The 20,578-nt window shown below is 40.3% G+C and overlaps 1 protein-coding gene across 2 annotated transcripts; it reads left to right on the top strand.

Moving 5' to 3' along the window:
• Window positions 1-7,392: 7,392 nt before the first annotated feature.
• Window positions 7,393-20,261, top strand: pmp22b (peripheral myelin protein 22b). Of its 2 annotated transcripts, none has more exons than XM_015356645.2 (5): window positions 7,393-7,483; window positions 9,759-9,849; window positions 10,429-10,522; window positions 15,554-15,694; window positions 17,148-20,261. In XM_015356645.2, exons 2-5 carry the CDS (start codon window positions 9,772-9,774, stop codon window positions 17,306-17,308), a joined length of 474 nt encoding a protein of 157 aa, XP_015212131.1. In that variant the 5' UTR covers window positions 7,393-7,483; window positions 9,759-9,771; the 3' UTR covers window positions 17,309-20,261. The 2 variants fall into 2 exon arrangements, with proteins under 2 accessions (XP_015212131.1, XP_006635249.1); XM_006635186.3 differs by lacking the exon at window positions 7,393-7,483 and adding an exon at window positions 8,340-8,540.
• The last annotated feature ends 317 nt before the right edge of the window (window positions 20,262-20,578 follow it).

A 20,578-nucleotide genomic window follows, 5' to 3' on the forward strand; every position in this document is an offset into this window, starting at 1 on the left:
ATTTCACATCAGAAGTGTCATAACAGCTCCTGAAAACTAACAAGGGGTTGTTTTGATTTTAAGTAAGTCAAAATAAGAGAGCCTCATGTGAAGATCTAAAGCAAAAACACACATATGTACAGATTTCAGAAAGTTAAATGAACTAAGAATGGTTCCAGAACTGGGCATGTACAATGCCTTACTGACTCCTGTTTACCTATTCAAAAGCCAGTCTTCATGTCATTATTTTTTCTTTTCTCTTAGGGAAATAAAATTTACACAACACAAATGTCAGAGTGAATTCCTCGGTCTGCTGGAGATGGAGTTGCACGTGCAGCTGTGCATTCAGACTCTAGTAAATCAAATCCTATTAATGAGCAGAGTGTAATGCAAGACAAGATTCTGGTTTCATTTATAACTGATCTTAGAGATCAGCTTCCCTTGGTACCTCCCCCAGCCCTGTTGTGCAGATGCAGTAAATTTAATATGTGTGTGATGTTGGCATGCCCTCTTGGTCTTTCACAAACATGGGCATATAAGGGTTTCAATAGCCTCCTGATGCAAGCCAGGCTGTTCCTAATTTGCCCCTGTCCTTTGGCACACTTTAACCTTTTAACCTTTTTTCAGAGGAACTGCCAGGCTGCTGTCAGGCAGTGGAAAGTGTTGAACAATCATCTGCCATCAGGCGACTGTTGTCCTGGATGGACTGTGCAAATCAGCATCTGGATCCGCAGAACGCAAATGTTGGTCAACCTGATGGCCAAGGGGCACATTTGTTGTACTATAAGAGACATGGAGCCCAAGTCATGAATTATTCACAGACGGCATGCTGAACGTCCTTTTATGAGGGGTGTCGTGTGTGAATTGTCATTTGCCTTTGAAATGAATGAAAATCAGCCTACGGCAAAGCTGTGTATGACACATGTTTCTTTTGGAAACACAGTAAGTCCTTCCTAGGTGTTTTATTCAACAGCTTCAGCTAAAATATACTACTTTTCAAGTATATTGTAGCAAATATATCCAAATACAGTATATATCCAAATACAACCATGGTTAAGGTGTTACGAAACTATAAATGGCAGTACAAAAATGCAAATGGAATTTCACATTCAGTGCTGTGTATTTTAATGAATACTGTACGTTCCATGAAACAGCATAACACCACAGTTTTTATAGTGTTAGGTATCCACTGCAGACTGTGATACCAAGACAGTGTGAGAAAACCTTTCAATCATCATTAGTCTTGTTATTAAGAGAATCAGATGTGGACCCAATAGAGGCTGTTTGCTTTATAAGCATTAGACAGGTTTGCATATAAAAGATGCTATTTGGTAACAGAACTCCTAGATCAACAAAAGTAAAAATTAATATCATTTTTCCTTCTGGAGTGTGTCTAAAAGTTCGACAATAATGTGACAACGCATATTTGAAAATACAAATAATTTATGCAACCAAAAATATTTGTTAAGGCTCGTCTCAGTTTATTGTAAAGCATTTTACCAAAATCACAGTAGTCCTACTCTAATGTATAGCCCGCTAATGAACACTAAAATTACACTGGAGGCTTGATGACCTTGAAGATGCTTACATTAGTTGTCTTCTTTGCAGAGAGTATCGACCACACAGTATGACGTTGGTTCATTCCTCACATTTGTTTACAAGTAAGCCCTGCAAGACCCCTCAGAAGAGATGAACAGGAAACAGCCTTTTCCAATTGCTTTTTCAAAGATGTGTATCCACACTTACAGTACTAAGACACTCTGTACAGGGATCGAAATTGAAATGACCTTCTCAAATACACCCCCCTCTCTCTTTTGTGAAACTCAAGGCCTGAGTCTGGATCCAAATGCCATGAGGTATTGTTCCCAGAATGCCTGGCTTTGGTACTTCATTGTCTTCTATTGTTTTGTCTAGATATTACTGTTATTCCCTGAGCAAAATCTGTCAAAAGCAAAACTGCAGACAACAGCAAGGACAGTAGTTTATTCAGCTGTCTTAAAGAACTCAATCTTGGGAGCTTTGAAATGTGTTTGCACCTTGCTTCCCTGTGCTGGAATGGAAAGGTGAAGTCCTGTGGCGTTAAGAAGCCATTACACACCTTTGAATATTACTTTGGAAAAAGAAATCCAACAGACAAACACAGAGAAATGACTGCTAGGTATTTAGGCAATTAGACCAGACACACTGAAGTTACAGTATGTGTACTTCCTTGGAGCAGCTCAGCAAATAGCACGCTTGAGAATCTGCCAAGAATCCTTTTGTAAACAAGTTCAGAAGTACTGTGAGAGAGCCACTGAGAACAGGCTCTGTCCCCGATTTGATGGGATTTTAATGCTGCTTGAATCACTTACAGCGAGTGCAGATTATGTCATAAAACAAGAAAATGTGCATGGTGATTGCTTGTCAATTGTCCTTAATAGCTTCATTAAAGCCTGCAGAATTATTCTTTCAGAGTAGTAAAAAACAAACACTGCCCATTAGGGATTCCTCTTTATTTTTTGCCTGTATCCAAATATTCCCTAGGGGAATGACAAGGACACTCTTATTGGAAGCTGGCAGCTGTCCAACAATATTTCTGCTGCAGTCATACCCTCACTCCTCACCTCTGTCAGGTCTGATGCTGTAGTGAGGTTTCAATAACGCCTTTTTTCAAACAGCTTTTCCCCCCAGTTATTTATGTTAGCTGCCCACTGGGTTAGGATTTGGCTATTGTGAATATTCAAGTCTGACCTTACAGCTACGATCCCTGCAGCCACACGTGAAGTGGAAAGACTCCTCCAACTGGCCCACCTATCAGCCTCTCATCTCTTACCATGTCACGTCCTGCGCAGAGCTGGACAGAAGGCTGAGTGCCGAATACAGGAGGGACATGTCCCCTTGCAGACATCTGAGCCAGCCTGCAGGCGCCAGGGACGTTGCAGAGGTCTGTGTTCTCCAGAGAGATGAGAGAGCCCTAGCTACCAATACCATCTCTAACCTTGGCCACATTCAGAGAATTATACACTACTGCAGCTGCCCAGGTTTCAATGCAATAAAATTGCTTAGATTGGCGTTTTTATCAGTATCGTTCAAGGTCACATCCGAACACAGCAGATATAATGAACATGCCAATCTTCCCTGAAGAATTTTTGGATCATATTCTTATTCACCAGCACGTTAGCTGGCTCAGAGTGTTTTTTGTGTGCTCTATCGGACTGTAGGATCTTACAGAATCAGAAGGAGACTTCTTCATCATGACTCATCTGAGCCATTGATTTTCTGCCTCATTCCTGGAATCTACCACGAGGAAACCATGTGAGAAACAATGCACATCAGCATTATCATTTTACTTCATAGTTAGTCACATAAGTACAGAAATCATGTTTGATTTGTGCTGTTGGATCACAGGATCTAAAAACTTGTGATCTGATGTAAAGTGCTGCAGTTTCAGAAAGTGCCAGCACTGACACACTGGAGAAGACAGGCTGGCTTCCCGTCACTATTACAGAATAATTTATGAAAGCAGATGATCATTTTCGTTTTTTCATAGGGGCCTGAAAATGTGCTTGTCTCAAACATACTTTGTGAGAGCTCAAACACAACACTTTTTCACAATAAAGTTTATTCCCCCTGCTGTACATATAGTTGCAAAGAACTCAAAAGTTAAAAGAATAAACAACCACATGCATTCAGTATAAGAGGTTACCAAAGTTACAATGTGAGCAAATTAGTTAGGTTAGGTCCCCTTTTCAGGTCATAAAGGCCCATGGGGAATGGGGGAGCAAGGGCCACCATTTTGCTGAACCATCCAACACTGGAGGTGGAGGTGATGTGGTCAGCATCACACTCAGGCCAGCCTGTTACCCCCAGAAGGATTAACCCCCAGTACTCATTTGGAAAGCAGGCCGAGTGGACCTGGGAGCCATCTGGAGGGAATTAGAGCAAGCTAAATCACTTGCCCCTACCTGGGATGGAACCTGGGACCTTCCTGTCAAGAGCTAGACACCCTTGCCATCTAAGCTACCACGGCAAGCGAATTAGTACTCCTCTCAATAATATTGTTAAGGTCATTCGAAATTTAAAAGAAAAAAGATACAAAGAGGTTATGCATTATTATGAATTACCAGATAAACACTGTACATACACAACAGTGCAAAATTCACAGTTGTTTATCATTTCTCTTCTATTTTCTATGTGCTTCCTTTGTTTAGCAGAAATGCAATTATTTAGGGATCTTCTATTAATCTTTCATTAATTTTGTCTGAAGCTAGCAGTTAATCCTGATAGATCTGTATTGTGTAGTTCAGAAAGTACCCCTTTAGCTTTATGGATGTGTAAAGAGGAAGGAATTATGTTAACAATGAGTCCATTGCGATTTGTAAATGCGATGGATTAACAATGGTTCATACTGGCTTCTAAAGTAATTTACTTTGAGTTGTTGTGACCATGTTGTTGGAAAATTCTGATCATTGTGAAGTAAAGGTTATTAAACAACAAGTTTGGCTTCTTCTAAATCAGATAAGATGTTTAAGCCACAGCTGAACTTCTTGTAAATGTAATTAAAGCAGAAATTATAATAGACATTTGGGAGGAAGGTTATATTCTAATCTCACACTTTTCCGTATATAAATCTCACACCCAGAACTTCCCGTTATGAATCTCTCATACCCCTCCCGCCTCTCAATCTACGCCCCTGCAACAACTCCCTGGCTCAGTCCTCCCAGCACTGAGATTGCCAATTCTCCCCGCCAGGCGAGCTTCGCCAAATACACTCCGCATATCTCCTCTCTCTCGCGCGCATTTTATTAGGATCTAACCAAACTACTGAATAGTAGAAAACAAAACTGGAGACTTGGAGTAAACTGTAGATGGTCAAAGCATACCGTACATGAATTGCAACTCCAGATAATTTACAAGATGTCTGCTGATTTTGCACAGCAGTGTATATGTAATTAAGTATTGGTTGTTTTGCCACATTCTGACAACTGTGTGATGTTTGAAGTGCTCCAGCCCAGTACTGCTCAATCCTGGTGCTGGCAGACCCCTGTGTCTGCTAGGTTTTGGTCCAGCTGGGCCCTAAATCACCAGTGCTAATTGCTGCCAGTCAGTAATTAATCTGCTTGTTTGTTTAGGTTTTTATTTCTTCATTCAGGTCTTGGCTTCAAAAATACCTCCGTGCAGGGGTTCCTAGTCCTGGGGAACCCCAGTGTCTTCTGGTTTTTACTCCATCCCAGCACTTAATCACAAGATAATTTGTGTTAATTTTCTATTTGTGGCCTCTTTGAAACTTGCTTTCAGCTTTTGAAAGGCTACATGTAATTGTGATTGTCGTGGACCCCGTGCTAATGAGTGAGTTTCAGGACTGCCCTCTGACTGTGCAAGAGTCTGATATACTGTACAGTGTTATTCGCACCTGCGTCTGCTCATCATCAATTGCTCGGCTATCGAGAGCTGCATTAAGACATTAGGGCGCATAATGTTCTGTGTGCTGAAGTTATTGGAAATAATGCACTTTAACTAGGATTTTTTAAACCAACGACTGAGTCCAGAAAAATAGTCTAAACCAGCAACAGGTCAATTACAGACAAACATTTGCACTAGTGATTAAGGGTCAAGCTGGAACCAGAGACCACTGCTCTAGTACACATCACTGTATTAAAGTCTGGTTATACCCACTATACTGTGTATTCCATATACTTCTTCTCTACCATACAGTACTTCAAAATGATCAAGACTAATATTTTCTATTCTAGGGAGTAGGCTCTCAAAACATGTCCTCCATATTTGGTTTTTAAAATTGTCCTTTTTTTTTCCCCCCGGCAAGCTATAAACGGTTACTATACTTGTCAAATCATCAATAAAATAATAGCACTGCAACAGATTCGGGTTCTCTGGGCTTGTGTCCTCGCCGCTCCCACCCCGGTTCATCCCTCACCACATGGGCGTGAACCCAGGGGTCTCGCCGGTGTCGCGGCGCTCGTTTGGGCACAGTGACGTCAACGCCCTCCCTGCGCGTAGCAGGGACCTCAGCCTCCTGGGCTGGGGGGAGGTCTCCTTTAGCTCACTCGGCTGGTTCCCTGCTGCGTTACACCAGAGACCCGGGTTCACGGCCAGGCGTTGCGGGACGAACCAGCAGCGTAGGGCGGCGAGGGCACGAGCCTGCGCAGAACTGGGACAGTCACACCGGCTGAGCTAAAGAGTACCTTCCTCAGGCTGGGCGGCCAAGATCCCTGTTATGCACACGGGCGTATTCGTTACAGTACATACTTGGGGATTCACATGGGCGCCCTCCCCGCTACCACATCAGGTCGGCCTCCCACCATCGGGTGAACTCGAACCTGGCCCTCCAGCATCACTAGGGACCCACCCTCTTAAGCCAAAGGGAAATCTCCCTCTGCGGTCCCTGCTATCCACAGGGAAGGGCGGTGACATCACCGCTCTGGTAAGCCGGCTCTCACGAGCAATGGAGGCCGTATGGGTTACAATACCATCTCCGAAACAAGCTGAAGAAGCTAGAACCTTCGTCACATTAATCATCCATTTTCTGGCCTCCCCATGCTTCATCTGAGTCGTGGGGGAGCCCGAGCCTGTCCCAGCAAACAGCGGCTGCGAGGGGGGGTGACACCCTGGACGGGGTGCCAGTCTATTGCAGGGCAGACAGACACAAGCGCCCTCACATCAGGGCCAGATGTTTTAGAAGCCGATTAAACCACTTGCATGTTCTGGGACAGTGGGAGAAAACCAGAGCACCAGGAGAAAACCCTCCTGAAGGCAGCAGCCCAGGTCCAAAACTGAACCCAGGGCCCCAGTGCTGTGATAACCACTGCAGCTCCTTGGTCATATCACGTCAGGTACCCGTCTTTTGTATTGTGTACTCTATTCCTTTCATTTACACTTTTTCTACGTAGGAAGGGCGATCAGACTATAACGCACTGTGTCGCAGCGCGCTTGGCTTATTAAAAAGATCCGATTGTTTAATCATTCCTCATTAATTCATCCAGGTGGGGCTGCACATTGGTGGTGGTGGAGGGGATCCCCATTACCTGTAAAGCGCTTTGAGTGGAGTGTCCAGAAAAGCGCTATATAAGTGTAAGCAATTATTATTATTATTATTATTAATTAATTAATTTATTAATTACTTGTACAACTTAGTATGGACGTTCATAGCTATAAGTCCTATAGAAAATATCACACGCCCCGTATACCGGCAGTGAACTTGAAGCTCATGTACCGTACTCTCACAAAAAGGGACCAGCCCTCCCAGCAACCCACACGGTGTGTTTGACATCCTTCCTGCAGCTCTTTAGCAGAAGGGAGGTACGGCATAGTGACCGGCCGGCGTACCGCGCATACCAGGGGCCTGACGGAGGGAGCTCAGGCTGGGCATTCCCTTCTGCGCGCGCACACCCCTGCAGTGAGTCACGCAGATGACAGGTTGTGGGCAGAGTACCCCCACGCCCACGTGTTTGTATACCCCACTCCCTGGACGACCGCGAGGGCGATAACTGTAAGGGCAAAAATCACGGTTGGCATTCCGCGACCTGGCAGCCTTCTCGGGCTGAGAGCCAAAAATTCCAGGTTTTGTTCCACAATATGGGAGTCGGGGCTCGGACTCTTGTGCATTTTCAGAGGGACCGGACGTTCAGAAATGGATAAAATTAATAATTACAATGCAGGCTGGCTGTGTTGCAAAAGCCCAACGAGTTTCTATAACACTTGGTTTTCCCGGTTCTACAATTATATATTATGTTTTGTAAATATCAGTTACAGGCTTTCAGATATGTAAATAGTTAAAAAAATAACAGAGAAATTGATATAAATTTTGATAAATGGTAGGATGTATGTAGTAAAGTTGGACTTCTTCCTTTTTAATAGACAATAATGGGTTTGTGCATTGTCAGATATGAGTATTTGCTTACTTCTTTAATTAAGCAAGCAATGCGTCTTATTTTTAAAGGAAAGGGGTTTTATGTGATTCTTAATAGTTATTTTTCATTTTCCTTACAAATAGGAGTTTCAAAAAGAGCTCCATAACTGCTGTTCAATATTTTTTTTTAACACGGTATCTGCAAATGAAATTTTCCACAGTGCCTCCAAAAAGACCGACCATAAATCCGCCCCGTCATCCCTTACAATATATTAGAGTCTAATCTCTTGTCGCTTTTTATTAAAATGGACCACCAACATTCAGATCCGTAGTTACCCTGAGCGAGGTTCATTCACTGTATTTCGGTATCCATGTGAACCAGACAAAATGAACAATAACTCAGTAGTAAACATGCTGTCCATGAGTACATTTCCAAGCGGTTTCCTGCGCGATTACGCATCTTGTGTTGTGGGATATATCGGGAACGGAGCTGTCAGAGCTGGGCGCACCCTGACGTAGCACACGCTCTCCAGGGCGTTGTTCTTCTATAATGAGAAACTTTATAACTGCGGCGTTACCTCTGGCATCAAAATACTCGCTGAAGTTTGGGCTGGAGAACTGCTGCAGGACGTTTCTCTCGAGATTCTTTGCTGAATTCTTGCTCTCCTGCTTGGTCTGCTTTGTGCTCGGATCATTTCAAAGTTGCTAGTATTAAGTAAGTTTGATATATTATTTCGCTCTGAATTTTAATCTTTATTTTTTTCAACCTTTTCTCGTCTTTTGGAAATATGGAACACTTCAGTCAGGGTTTTTTTCTTTCTGCTTCTTTTGGATGAACCACACTATCGCGTTCCTCCGGGATTATGCTGAAACCTGTGTAGCGTACCCTACTCCTATGTTTTCTTTAAACTAACAGCTGGACAAGATTTAGATTGTTCTAAATTAAAGAATGCGATGTTTTTGTTAAGCAGATTTCTAGTTAACCAGTTCTAGTTTTCGGTGTGCTTGTATATATAGTTTTTTAAAGATTGCTACTATTTTATTCGCTTATTTTCTAACTCTTCTTCAGGATCCCTACAAGATACTAAGTAATCAGATGCATGCTAAAATCCACGTTCAGTTTTTTATAATTTCATTTAGAGTTTTGTGGCGCTAAATAAGAATATACACCATTTGAGTATCTTTAGGCTAACAGTAAACAGCCCTTAACTATTCAAGTATTTGGACGGACCAGGATAATGTTTGATTTTCTTAGTTTGCGTGGACAGGACCGGAGAGAGAAAGCTTTAATTTTGGAGCGCCTGAATACTGGCTTTGTAACCGAGTAACGGTCTGAGTCGCTATAACAGTACCGCTTTGGAATGCTTGGACTGTGATCCAGAAAATGTAGACACAGTAAAAACATTGATCGAATATCAAGTCTTGAGAGAGCTGGAAACCTACATGATATGTTGTCTATAGTTTTATTAACGATAGAAAAGGGGGGAAAATTGAAATAAAACTCTTAAAGAATTTAAAGATTATTTCGCTGACTAACCAGCACGACAAACATTATTCATTCTTAATGTTTAATGCGATTTTTACCTTAATTGACGCGTTTTGTTAGAAAAACTGTAAGATCTACATGAAGTTGTTTTATACGTATATTCAAAAAAGGTTACATTACTAACTTTTCTATACAATTATGTGATTCGAACATACGCAATTCAAAAACTCAGCTTTACTAGAGAAAGTTTTCTTTTTTTTGTCCTCCAACGATCCGAACATTAATTTAAAACGGTAACACACTTGAAAGGGCGCTCCCTACTGTGGAAAATTGGCACGGCATTAAGTGCATGACACACCCATCGCTCTGAGGCGCCTGCAGTAGTAACTGTTGCAGATGCAACTTCATTCACACAGCGGGTTAAAAGTCGTTTTCTCCTTTCCTTAGATCTAACTGAAAAATGCTGCTCCTGTTGCTGGGAATCATCATTTTGCACATTGCTGCTTTGGTGCTTCTATTTGTATCGACCATTGTTAGCGTGAGTATACTGTTAATATAAATATTATCGATTAATTGGTGGATTTAAAAAGACCGTTTTCTTGCTGGAGTCACATTATTGTTGTTGTTCGGTGAAAAGTAAAAACAAACTTCCTTGCGTCATGGTTTCTCTAAGAATGTGTTTAGTGACTTTTTGACAACATTTAAGTTTCAGAAACATGGTGCCTCGTTATTGGAATTGAACGCACAAAGCATTATTTTGCGCGTTTCGGGTTAAAACATAGCATTTATTTTAACCCGAAACACACGCAAAATAATGCTTTGTTGGATACATTTGATCTTCGATATATTTGTTTTGGGTGTTTGAGTATTTTACTTAAGAACAATTTCTATCAAATGCAGAATTACTGTAACAGATGATGTCATTGTCGTTTGCTGCATTCAACATATTAAGCTTTCTTACAGCCTTTGGGATTTTGATTCTGAAAGCCTAAGCAATCTTTGTACGGGAGATGTTGTCCCTTGAAACAGAATTATAATGATGACTACGTGCTTCAGCAAACCCCTGCACTGAAGCTCTGGTCTCAACACTTCATCTGCGCGGTGTGTTCTCTTACAGGCTTGGGCTTATGATGGAAACACGAGTTCTGATCTTTGGTCAAACTGCACTACAACCAATGGAGGGAGTCACTGTGACCAAGCTTTCACAGGGGGTGAGTCAAAATCCAAATCTGTTTACTGCTTCACCCTCAACTACCTTTTTCCCCAGTTAGTTTTTGGATTGTGCCTTTTTTTATTTTAAATGATTTGACGCATATACTCTTATATGTCTAAAGACATATAGTTCTTATCCCTATCACCTCCACACAATTGCATTTGCTACAAAAGCAATTTGCTCCCGCATTTGAATGTACTTCTTTTCACTTCTCACTTTATTCTCTTGCCTGATTTGTTTTCGTAACTCAATGGATATGCAGAAGGACTTTCCATTTTAGGACCCAGAACTAAAACTAAACAGGTTTAGACTAACAATGTAGGCTAGTATTGAGTACTGAGCTATTTATAATTGTTTAGCTATGGTGTAAAATACCAAAATGTCCCGTTCCCATTGCCTGCTCTCGGAGTAGGAGTGGGTGTGTCCACACTCGGTTTTAACTATATGCTGCCATCTAGGGGCATGAGTGTGTAAAGCGTTATATGCTGCAGGATGAGATGCCACTCTTGCTTTGCACACTCCCTACTGGCTCCATATAAATAGTCCTAGTGGTATTTCCATATTCAGTTCCTCGTGTTTCAAGTTGTGGTTTGAATGTGCCGGCCATTTAAAGTATGTTAAGGCCTGACGGGGTTAGCTCGCAGTAGTCTATTCTGAAGAAGGCTAAAAGACTAGTATCACTTCTGAGAACATACTGTGCCACTATCCCATTCGCACCCAGGTGTCAGATTACAGAATCAGTTGGGCTAATATAATAAGAACAGTAACAGGCAATGGGTGGGTTTAAGGCCGGAGTAACACATTAAAAAGTACTTATGTCACTTCTGCAACTAGACTTTCGGACTAATGAGTAAATGATGGCTTTTCTGCAGCCACAGCGCTGGAGCTGCTTGGTTTCATAACGACAACAGTGAACTGTTTGCTATGAGTAAGGCAGGGTGTTTCTCGCCCCAAGAAGGCGGAGCAGAACTACACTGCTGATTGAGTGGAAATCTCCATGACACCTCAGCCAATGCCCATTTGCTAGTTCCACCATTATCAACATCATGGTCAATACAGGCTGGTAGACAACATTCTGAATACGTCAATCTGTGGAATGTCAGTTCCGATTACTGTCAGAGCTTTCTTTTATCCTGCTGTATTAGTAAGAACCTGGACCTGACTTATTCATAAATCTCATGGTTGGATAAGTCAAATTGGCTCATGACAAAAGTGGAACAAGGTTGCTTAATAAATCTGCCAAATGTTTGGTCATCACAGGATGGAAGGGTCTGTACTTTTAGTCCAGTTGGCTGCCAGTGCGGTTTGGTGCATTCTGGGAACCTGTTGGCAAATAATGTGAATGAGCATTTCCAGATAAAAACTTTTATCCAGATAAAGAAATACAATACTAAAGGCAGTCAGCAGCCTCATGTTTTTCACAAGAGCCCACAGAAAGCAGGACATGTAATGACGGAATATTTAAAGACCTTAACTTAAGCTCAGGGTTACAGGGGCTCATTATGATCTAATGCTGGCATGTGCCTCTTTATGAGTGGAGACAAAAAGGCGAACATGCTCAGTATTGTAGAGCTCGGCCACTCCCAGCAAAGACTGTTATCCTTGCCAGAGGATGTACCCATTGTCTGTTCATGAGCAACTATCAGGAGGACCTCAAAATAGAGTAGGGAAGAAGGCTGTGGTTGAAAAGGAAGCAATCCATTGTCTTCTTGTTAAGTCTATTACAGACAAGTCAGGCTGGTTAAATTTAGTACAGGGATGTAGCTGACTGCTCTAGAGAAGACGAGCAATAACAGGGATTTGCGTAAACTAGATGACCACACCTTACATTAGCAAACTCATGCTATGTCCACTGCTATAAACAGGAAGAGACAGGCACTCTGATCAGGTGAACTAGCTTTTATCCTTATTAAAACATATGATTTCCTGTGAAGCCCCTCAAGTCTCTGGGTGATGAAAGGTACCAGTTAAATCTTAAACCACACTGTAGGTTATACACTTATGCTGGCTCAAACTATTCAGTGATTAATCCAGTTGTCTGCATGACAAAGTACTTTAAACAATTTTGGCTGCTTTGGTAAGTATGGTACTCATGCTTAGCTAAGTTCCTAAAATGCAAATGTCACTGGCAAACAACCTGAGTCCTTTAAAACAGAGGCACAGTGAGGAATGTACAGCATACATTAAGCAGGGGTAATATACTACAAGGTTTTAACTTAATCATATGTGCCTCTGAACTTATTTGTGCAGATTGTCAACACGATAAATAGAATGTGAGTTTCAATCAACAGCTGAAGATCAACATGCTAGGTAAAAAAGGAAAAATGTGGAACAGTTATCTTTCATATTGTGTTTAATAATCTGACTTTTTTCTTGGAGAGAAAAATAGTCCGTGGATCTTCTTGAAACATTAGATGATGGATGACTTGATGTTGCTGAGGAGACTGAAAGAGTGGGCAATGAATGAACATCAGCACACAAGGCCCAGCATTTAAATTTCTCTAACCAGCCTAATCTATCATCAGTAAACAAAATGCACTCTTACAGAAAATGACTACGGAACCAATTAAATGAATTTGCTTTAAGGTTGACATTATATGTTTGAGGGGTTCCTTTACATAAGAACAATTAATTTATATCCTGTAAGTTAATATATTTAGCCTTGGTGAAAATCAATTTAATGTTGCAGTTTCAATTATTATTGCAAAAATAACATTTTTAGTAAATTGACATGTGCATCAGTATCACGGGTATTGAACCATTCAACCCAATGCATTGTGTATGGTGCAGCCTTGTTTTCATATGGATTGCTCTTGCAAAACTAACTGGAGGTGCTACAGCACTCTGGGACAAGAATTCCATGGCATGAAGTCTGAGCTAAAATTGGATCGCAGACACAGCTAAACATGAGATGAGATATTTGTCAGAATTGCCCTGCGAGATTTTGAGCTCACTTAAGAAATATAAGCTCATGAGTGCTGCATGGGTAACCCCCATAGCACGAGATTTACTATATCGCCTTCTTTGATGCACATGGATATTTAAGCTATTGAAAGCCAGAGCCTCTTTCTGAAGGGTAAACACTGACATTGCTCTCATTAAAATACTCTGTTTTTTAAAGGGTGTGTTGCACATTATCCTTCACAAGCTTTTCATCTATGTCCAATGTGATAAAAAGTTTCCGCTAGTTTGAGTTCGTTTGTAAGAGATGTAGCTTCCGCCTTTCAGGTATTTGCATTCTGCATTAGGAGCAAAGGAAACTATCTAGTGCTGCTGCACACAATGGAGAGATCAAAGGAATACTCTGGTCTCCTACAGTACCTTTCTGTGCCTCACAAAGTTGCACACACAACCCATAATGTGGTATATCCAAATTAATTCATTTACTCATTTGACCTTTGAAATAATCAGATAAATTATGGGAATACCCATATAGATGAGCATTTAAGGTCTAGAACAGAAAAGGCAAGTGCCCAAACACCTTTTGTCTTCCAGTTACTCTATATGTCTCTATATATTACTCTATATATCAACAGCAGCATTATGAGCCTGTAGGCTGATTGTGTCAGACCTCAAGTTCTAAGACCTACATCCCATTGTGTTGACTATGGACGCTGTGAAGGAGGTGCCATCCTTCATACATTATGCTCAGTCACTTACTTTGTACAGGAGTAAATCATTAATATTTTCTGAAGATGTTTATTATATCATTGTCATCTAGGATGTCAACTTACTGGATAAAGAGAACCGCTGGCCGCTCAGCAGAATCTGAACAATGTGAAATGTATATATTTTAGAGCTATAAATTCTTCTCAGTCTGATCAATATTTTCACCTAGCAATTTTAGTGCATTTCTTTTGAAATAAAGGAAACTCGTCGGCACAAACATCAAAGCTTTCAGAACAAAATCTCAGAACAAATTCTGCAATATTGATATTCATTCCATTACGACAGTTTCCTTAGGAAAGCACTCTCTAAAATTAGATACAGCATTAACCATAATACGCATAGACAGTGTCTCACCCACCATGAAATGTAATAATAATAAATGTAATGGACAGAGGCAGACAGCTTTGACTTTTTCAAAGGTATGGCACACTGCCTGCAGGATACTCAAAACAATTTTATATCAACATATCATAAAAACTTAGTCCAAAGGCATTAGTTTTTTCTTAGATTTACAATATTTGTTTCCTGGCCATCCACCGTTTTTGTGGATGTGAAAGCGAGTGGTTAGAGAGCACAATATTAAGGCTATTTAGGAATCATGTGGCTACTTTGAAAACGGAATGCATGACTACAGTACTCAGCAGAGCCGTTCCATTCACACTACAGCTCCTTCTCCCATGCAGGTCCCCAGTGAGGCCTGTGTGCATTCCCATTTGACTTGGAATACAATTAACAGCTGGATACTTGTCCCTGTGTTGGATACCATCATTTAAAAACGACATGTTTTCATTCCAGCGCAAACACAGTAGCAGGAGTAACGGTTACCGAACTGTAATTTCATCTGAAATCCACACGAGGAGATGCTGCCACACTCACACAAGCCGATAAATTAAAATAAATGACAATAGCAATGGTAGCAATGTAGAAAATCTGATAAGAAAGAACAACTGTCAAATAATGCTCTCTGTGTTATAGAGTATAAACATGATCTATGCATCCACTGTATATAATCCCTCCCCCATCAAGGTATTTTCCAAAACATTTTTCAGTGCCATGTGTGTTTGTAAAGTGTTTGTAGGTGAGCGCAACCCAACATTTGCCTCGGGATGACAAAAGTAAAAGTAGTTCACTTTTACTTTATAATCCAGAGACAAATGTTTAACTCTTCTTGTGCGAGTCGGAAAATTCAAGTAAAAAAGCCATGTGTTTTTATTAGTTTCTGTGTGTCGACTTTGATCTGCACCTCTCTTGTGGTGGGGTGACTGGTGCCAGACAAGCCTCTTGTCTAGACCTTAGTGTGTGCTGGGATAATCCTCAGGGAAGACTCTGCCTTGACACTGTTGTCCCTCTTGCCTTTCAGAGTGGATCCAAGCGGTCCAGGCTCTCATGATCCTGTCCATCATCTTCAGCGTCCTGTCCTTGTTTCTCTTCTTCTGCCAGCTCTTCACTCTCCAGAAAGGTGGACGTTTCTTCCTCACTGGAATCTTCCAAATACTTGCAAGTGAGTATTGCTTTATCAGTGGACTTTTGTGCAAAGATGTGGATATGCACAGAATCACTGTTTGATCGAAATCTCAAAAACATCTGTAGTGGATGGTATGATAGTGAATATTACTTCACTGAACTCCTAAAGAAGTGCTTTAATTATTTTGTGGAATGATCTGAATGGATCTTTGCCATAAGAAATGACACTGCAAGAAATTACCTTTGTAAATTTCGGTGGTTACTCAGGAAGAAATGGGACGTGAACACACTACGTCAGGAGGGAGTGGATCAAGGAAGGGCAATATTGTGGTTTCTTTTGTCATACTTCTATAGAAAGAACACGCTAGTCATAAAAATATTACGTTTTAAAAGAATTGCACATGTGAGCAAACCACATGTAAAGAAAGATACATCTATTTAACAATCAAAAGGCAAGTTATGCAAAGAGTCTCAAATATGCTATGTGGAGTGAGAACCTGAGGGTTGTCATTTGTTTAATGAGGCTGGTTAAACCATGGCAGCAGCCAAGCTGAGCTCTTGCCATTTCTTTACTAATGGATTTGAAAAAACTGAGTCTTTTTCTAACCTGTTCAGGTTAGAAGACGGGTTTGCTAACAAAAACTTGTACAGTATATCAAAGATGCCATGCATCTGTGCTCGCCATTCACTTCCACTTCTTTGAAAGTACAAGTACTGTAAGTAAGCGAGCAATTGTTTTTTGTCACCGGTTTATACTTCCTCTTTAAGAACGTCAGTTGAACCTAAGCCAAAAACTGCACAGAGCTCTATCTCAGCAGACAGAGGTAGCTTTGAGCCCATGTGCCTTGCGATAATTGTGCTGGTGTAGGCAGCACAGAGTACTTGGAGTCTAAGTAGAAGTGTGACTGCAGCCTATTGTGCTTTCCCTCCCACCTGACTTAGTCAAACGTTTGCGGCGCCCTCTGTCTTTGTACAGCAAGCCCGCAGGGGAAAAATAAAACTGTGAATAGCCCATTACTGGATGTTAGAAAAACCTGTTCCCACGCGTGCTGGGGTTGGCGCAGAGAAACAGAGAGAGTGACTGAAGTGCAAATGTCATCAGTACGGGCTGGTGGGAGGACCTCCACGCTGGGCAGACAAACTGCAGTCAAAGTCTTGACTTCAAGTCACCATAATACAAACCCGGAGGCTTGGAAGTCGTTGAAACCTCTTTTTTTGTGAGATTTAACCAAACACATATATTTCATTCTGAAAGAAAAATCTCCCCGACATCACCTCAGTAGCTGTAGAACAGCTGAACGTTCAGCATGTGTGTTGTATTGCGTCAATGTGGTCAGTCAAGCAGTCATTTTGCAGCATAGTTTTTTATTATCCTACCCCCCCCCAAAACCCCAACTATAACCAGAGATTTGGAATTCAGTCCGTTTTAGAAAATGGTTTTATGCTCTTCTACGTGATCTGCAATGATTTCTCCCTTCTCTTTCGTGCAGGTCTCTTTGTGATGAGTGGAGCAATCATTTACACAGTAAAAAGCACGGAGTGGTTGTCGCAGGCTGCCACATATGGGTTTGCCTATATACTGGCATGGGTGGCATTCCCCTTGGCACTGATCAGTGGATTAATCTACGTCATCTTGAGAAAACGTGAATGAGTTCTCCTTCTAAAGCACCAAGACATCAGTACTACAGCGTCCACAGCCAAATTGAAACGGATACAAGAGATAAAAAACAAAATTACTGTTATAGTTTGAAGATGTATATAGTATCTATGGTTTAAACCTATTTATAACACTTTTTACATACATGTATATAGTATTGTGTTGCTTTGTTGACAATGATTCTCTGTTTGAGCTTTGTTAAGCTAATGAAGTGCCTCCAGAACACTCTTGTCATGGTGAAATAACCACCTTTTTTATTTTTTTTTATCTTTCAACCAACAAACACAACGGAAACCTAAGAGATTTCGGTATTTTAACCAACGCGCATGTATGGATTAGAAGTCTAGAGATGGTTTGTTTTAACTGTGCTCGTTTTAGGGGAAAAAAAGCTACCAACAAAAAAAAAAAGACTGCTAGAATAAACAATTTAAAAAGTAGCTTGATGACTTTGAAACATTATTTTTCTCTTTGTGATGATAAACCAAAAATAGGTCTTTTCTTAATTTTTTTTGTTGAAAAAATGGTGCTATGTATTCTACCATTCCTATTATTGATAGTCACTTAGCCCTCTCTCAAGAGTCAATTAACACAATTTAAATATTAAAATGAACAGCATTTTAAAAAAGGAATTGACTTCAATGTAATGTACTTGTACCTAACTGCTTCTGTACATAGAGGATTATACTAAATTTTCTTTTTTTAAATAAAAGCATTTAAAGAAAACTATAATGGCTTGACGTGTTAGTGAAGCTAACAGTTCAACAGTATAGCTGGGAATGAACTTTACTGTCATACCGCCTATTCATATTAAAACTAAAATACTAAAAGGTGTTAAAATAATATTATAACCACTTTTATGTCTACAGTAGCATAGGTCATTAAGATGTCTGGTAGAATTTGAGTTTAAAATTCTTCATGTTTGTCGTGCACGCTTGACAAAAATCCTTCCCATCATCCCTTTCACTGGAATGTTGGATGTGTTTGGGAAGGCTAAAAGAACTTAAAACTACAAAGAAATCTGCGTTTTGTTTTTCTTAGTTTTCATTAGAGAGCATGTGTTTATGTGATATTGCTGCTGAGTGAGTTCAATTAGATACTAACCTGTTTCCTGGTTGTCTGCTTATGAAAGGGGCATTATTATGGCTTGACTCTTACCTGTAGCATGATGATTTTAGCAGCTGGGGATGGTGGCAGTAGCTGATAGCTATTCACACTGGGGCTGAGCCATGTGCAGTATTAAGGGATAAGTCGACTCAGCAGAATGCAAAGCACTAGGCTGGCAAGATGGAAAGTATTTCCAGTTTAAGAGCAAAACTTTGAGTACTATTGACCCAGCTGGAAAACAGTTCTCCCACCTCTTAAAATACTTCAATGAAGCCTTTTGCCATTTCCTGTCCTTGCTGTTATAAACACTAAAAACAGAAAGCAAGGCCTGGAGTGATTAACAACTCAGCCTTGTCTCAAACATGGCTCTCAGTGGTTTTACTTGAAGTTTAAATTGAGCATAGTTTTCTCGTGCGATGCGTCAACCTGTACTGCAATTTCAGGGCATCAGCCACGTTTCACAATAAACCTCCTTAAGGCAAATTGTAAATAGCATTTCATGCAGGATATAGGATATCATGATATTTAAGTGGATATTAAAGTGCAAAAAAAAACATTGTAGTCCTGCAAGGCAAAGGATTTGGTTTGAGTTAAAAATGTAAAATAGCTGTGAAGATTACACAAGATGTGTTTTTAAAACAGAGCAGAATATAATAAGGAGGAGATTTTTGAATATTTTTGAATACTTTTTGAATATTAGTGATACTAGTAGTCACTCCAGTGATGGTAGTTTCCAGACCAATAATGCCTAAATGTATTCAGATGGCATTGGTACAAATAGAGAAGGCAATAATAATAATCACAATGTTGTTATATTTGTTGGTTATTGGATTAACTTAACTTCCTGTTAGCAAAAATGTTTGGCAAAGCAGCAAGTGAACTATGTTTTATCTGCCTTTTTGATATTAAAGATAATACAAATACTAAAACAGCATAGCCATACTGTAAATCTATTGTCTAAGGCAGCCAAGTTCTAAACATTTCTGTTACTAAGTACTCTAGTATTAGATGCTTCTGTTTGGTAAACCACTTTGTTACTTTAAAATGCCACAGACACACATCTGTTGCATCTTTCAACCAAAGCTAAGATTCATGTTACAAGCCTGGTATCACATACCCAGTGATCTCATTACTGGTTTATTTCTGCATGTGGGTTTTATTTCTCTGTGATTGCCAGTAATGTGTAACAGTGAAATTGGGAGGGGGAGGAGGAGGTGGAAATGGAGATGTCTGGAATGGGGTTTTCAGTCCCAATTATTTTACAAGAGTAATAAGACAAAAAAAAACTTTTAAATTCTGCAAATTCAGCCTAGTCTGAAGTGTCAGTAGGGGTGAGATCTTGGTATTGATTGTCAAAGCAGCTTGTCTTCCCAGTTGTTGCCAAATACTTTGTTTCGTTTTTTTAAAGAGCAAATCATTCTGTAAAGGCAACAATGTACATTGTGTTGCTAATTGGTCTCCCAGCAGTGTGAAAGTGTATTAATGTGATTTCTAACTCTTCTCATCTTATGTAAGGGAGTAGAATATGCTGATTTATTTTTGAGCAATTGAATGTTATAAAGTGTTTGTAACGCTTGTCCTTGGTGACACAAGAAATTTAGTTTGTCCCTGTTCCTTTAATTTGTAGCTTCTGTAACCAATCATCATGTTTCTTGTTGCCTGTTAGAGGTGGTGTGAGGGTTGAGAAAACACAGGAAGTCAGTCTGAGGGGATCGAAGGTCTCTGATGAAGTCTGGCATTCTGCTAACATGGTGGGAGGATACAGTCTGAAATATACTTGACATGTTTTGTGTTTTTACATTTAAAAGTAATTCAAATAAAAAAAAAGATGATTACTACCAAAGACATCCCTGTCATAATTGTGTCATCTGTGTGAAACTTCTAGGGCAATTGTAGGGTTTTTCCTTCAGAAAAAAGGTAGCAACGTGAAAATAGCACAGTGGTTCTTGCAGCCTGCTTTCTGAAAGCTACTGTAGTTCTTCTTTACATATGGATTGGTGTGCATTGTTCCAGATCCACAGTCTTCAGAACTATTTTAGGTCTGATAGCCAAATCCGTGAATATACAGCACAGTTCTGTTACACAAGGGTGACTGAATACGTATTACATAGAGTGGAGTTATAATCGAACCATCCACTGAGAAAGACCATACATTAGTTT

This window comes from Lepisosteus oculatus, chromosome 9 (assembly GCF_040954835.1).
Source record: "Lepisosteus oculatus isolate fLepOcu1 chromosome 9, fLepOcu1.hap2, whole genome shotgun sequence".
NCBI classification, from domain to species: domain Eukaryota; kingdom Metazoa; phylum Chordata; class Actinopteri; order Semionotiformes; family Lepisosteidae; genus Lepisosteus; species Lepisosteus oculatus.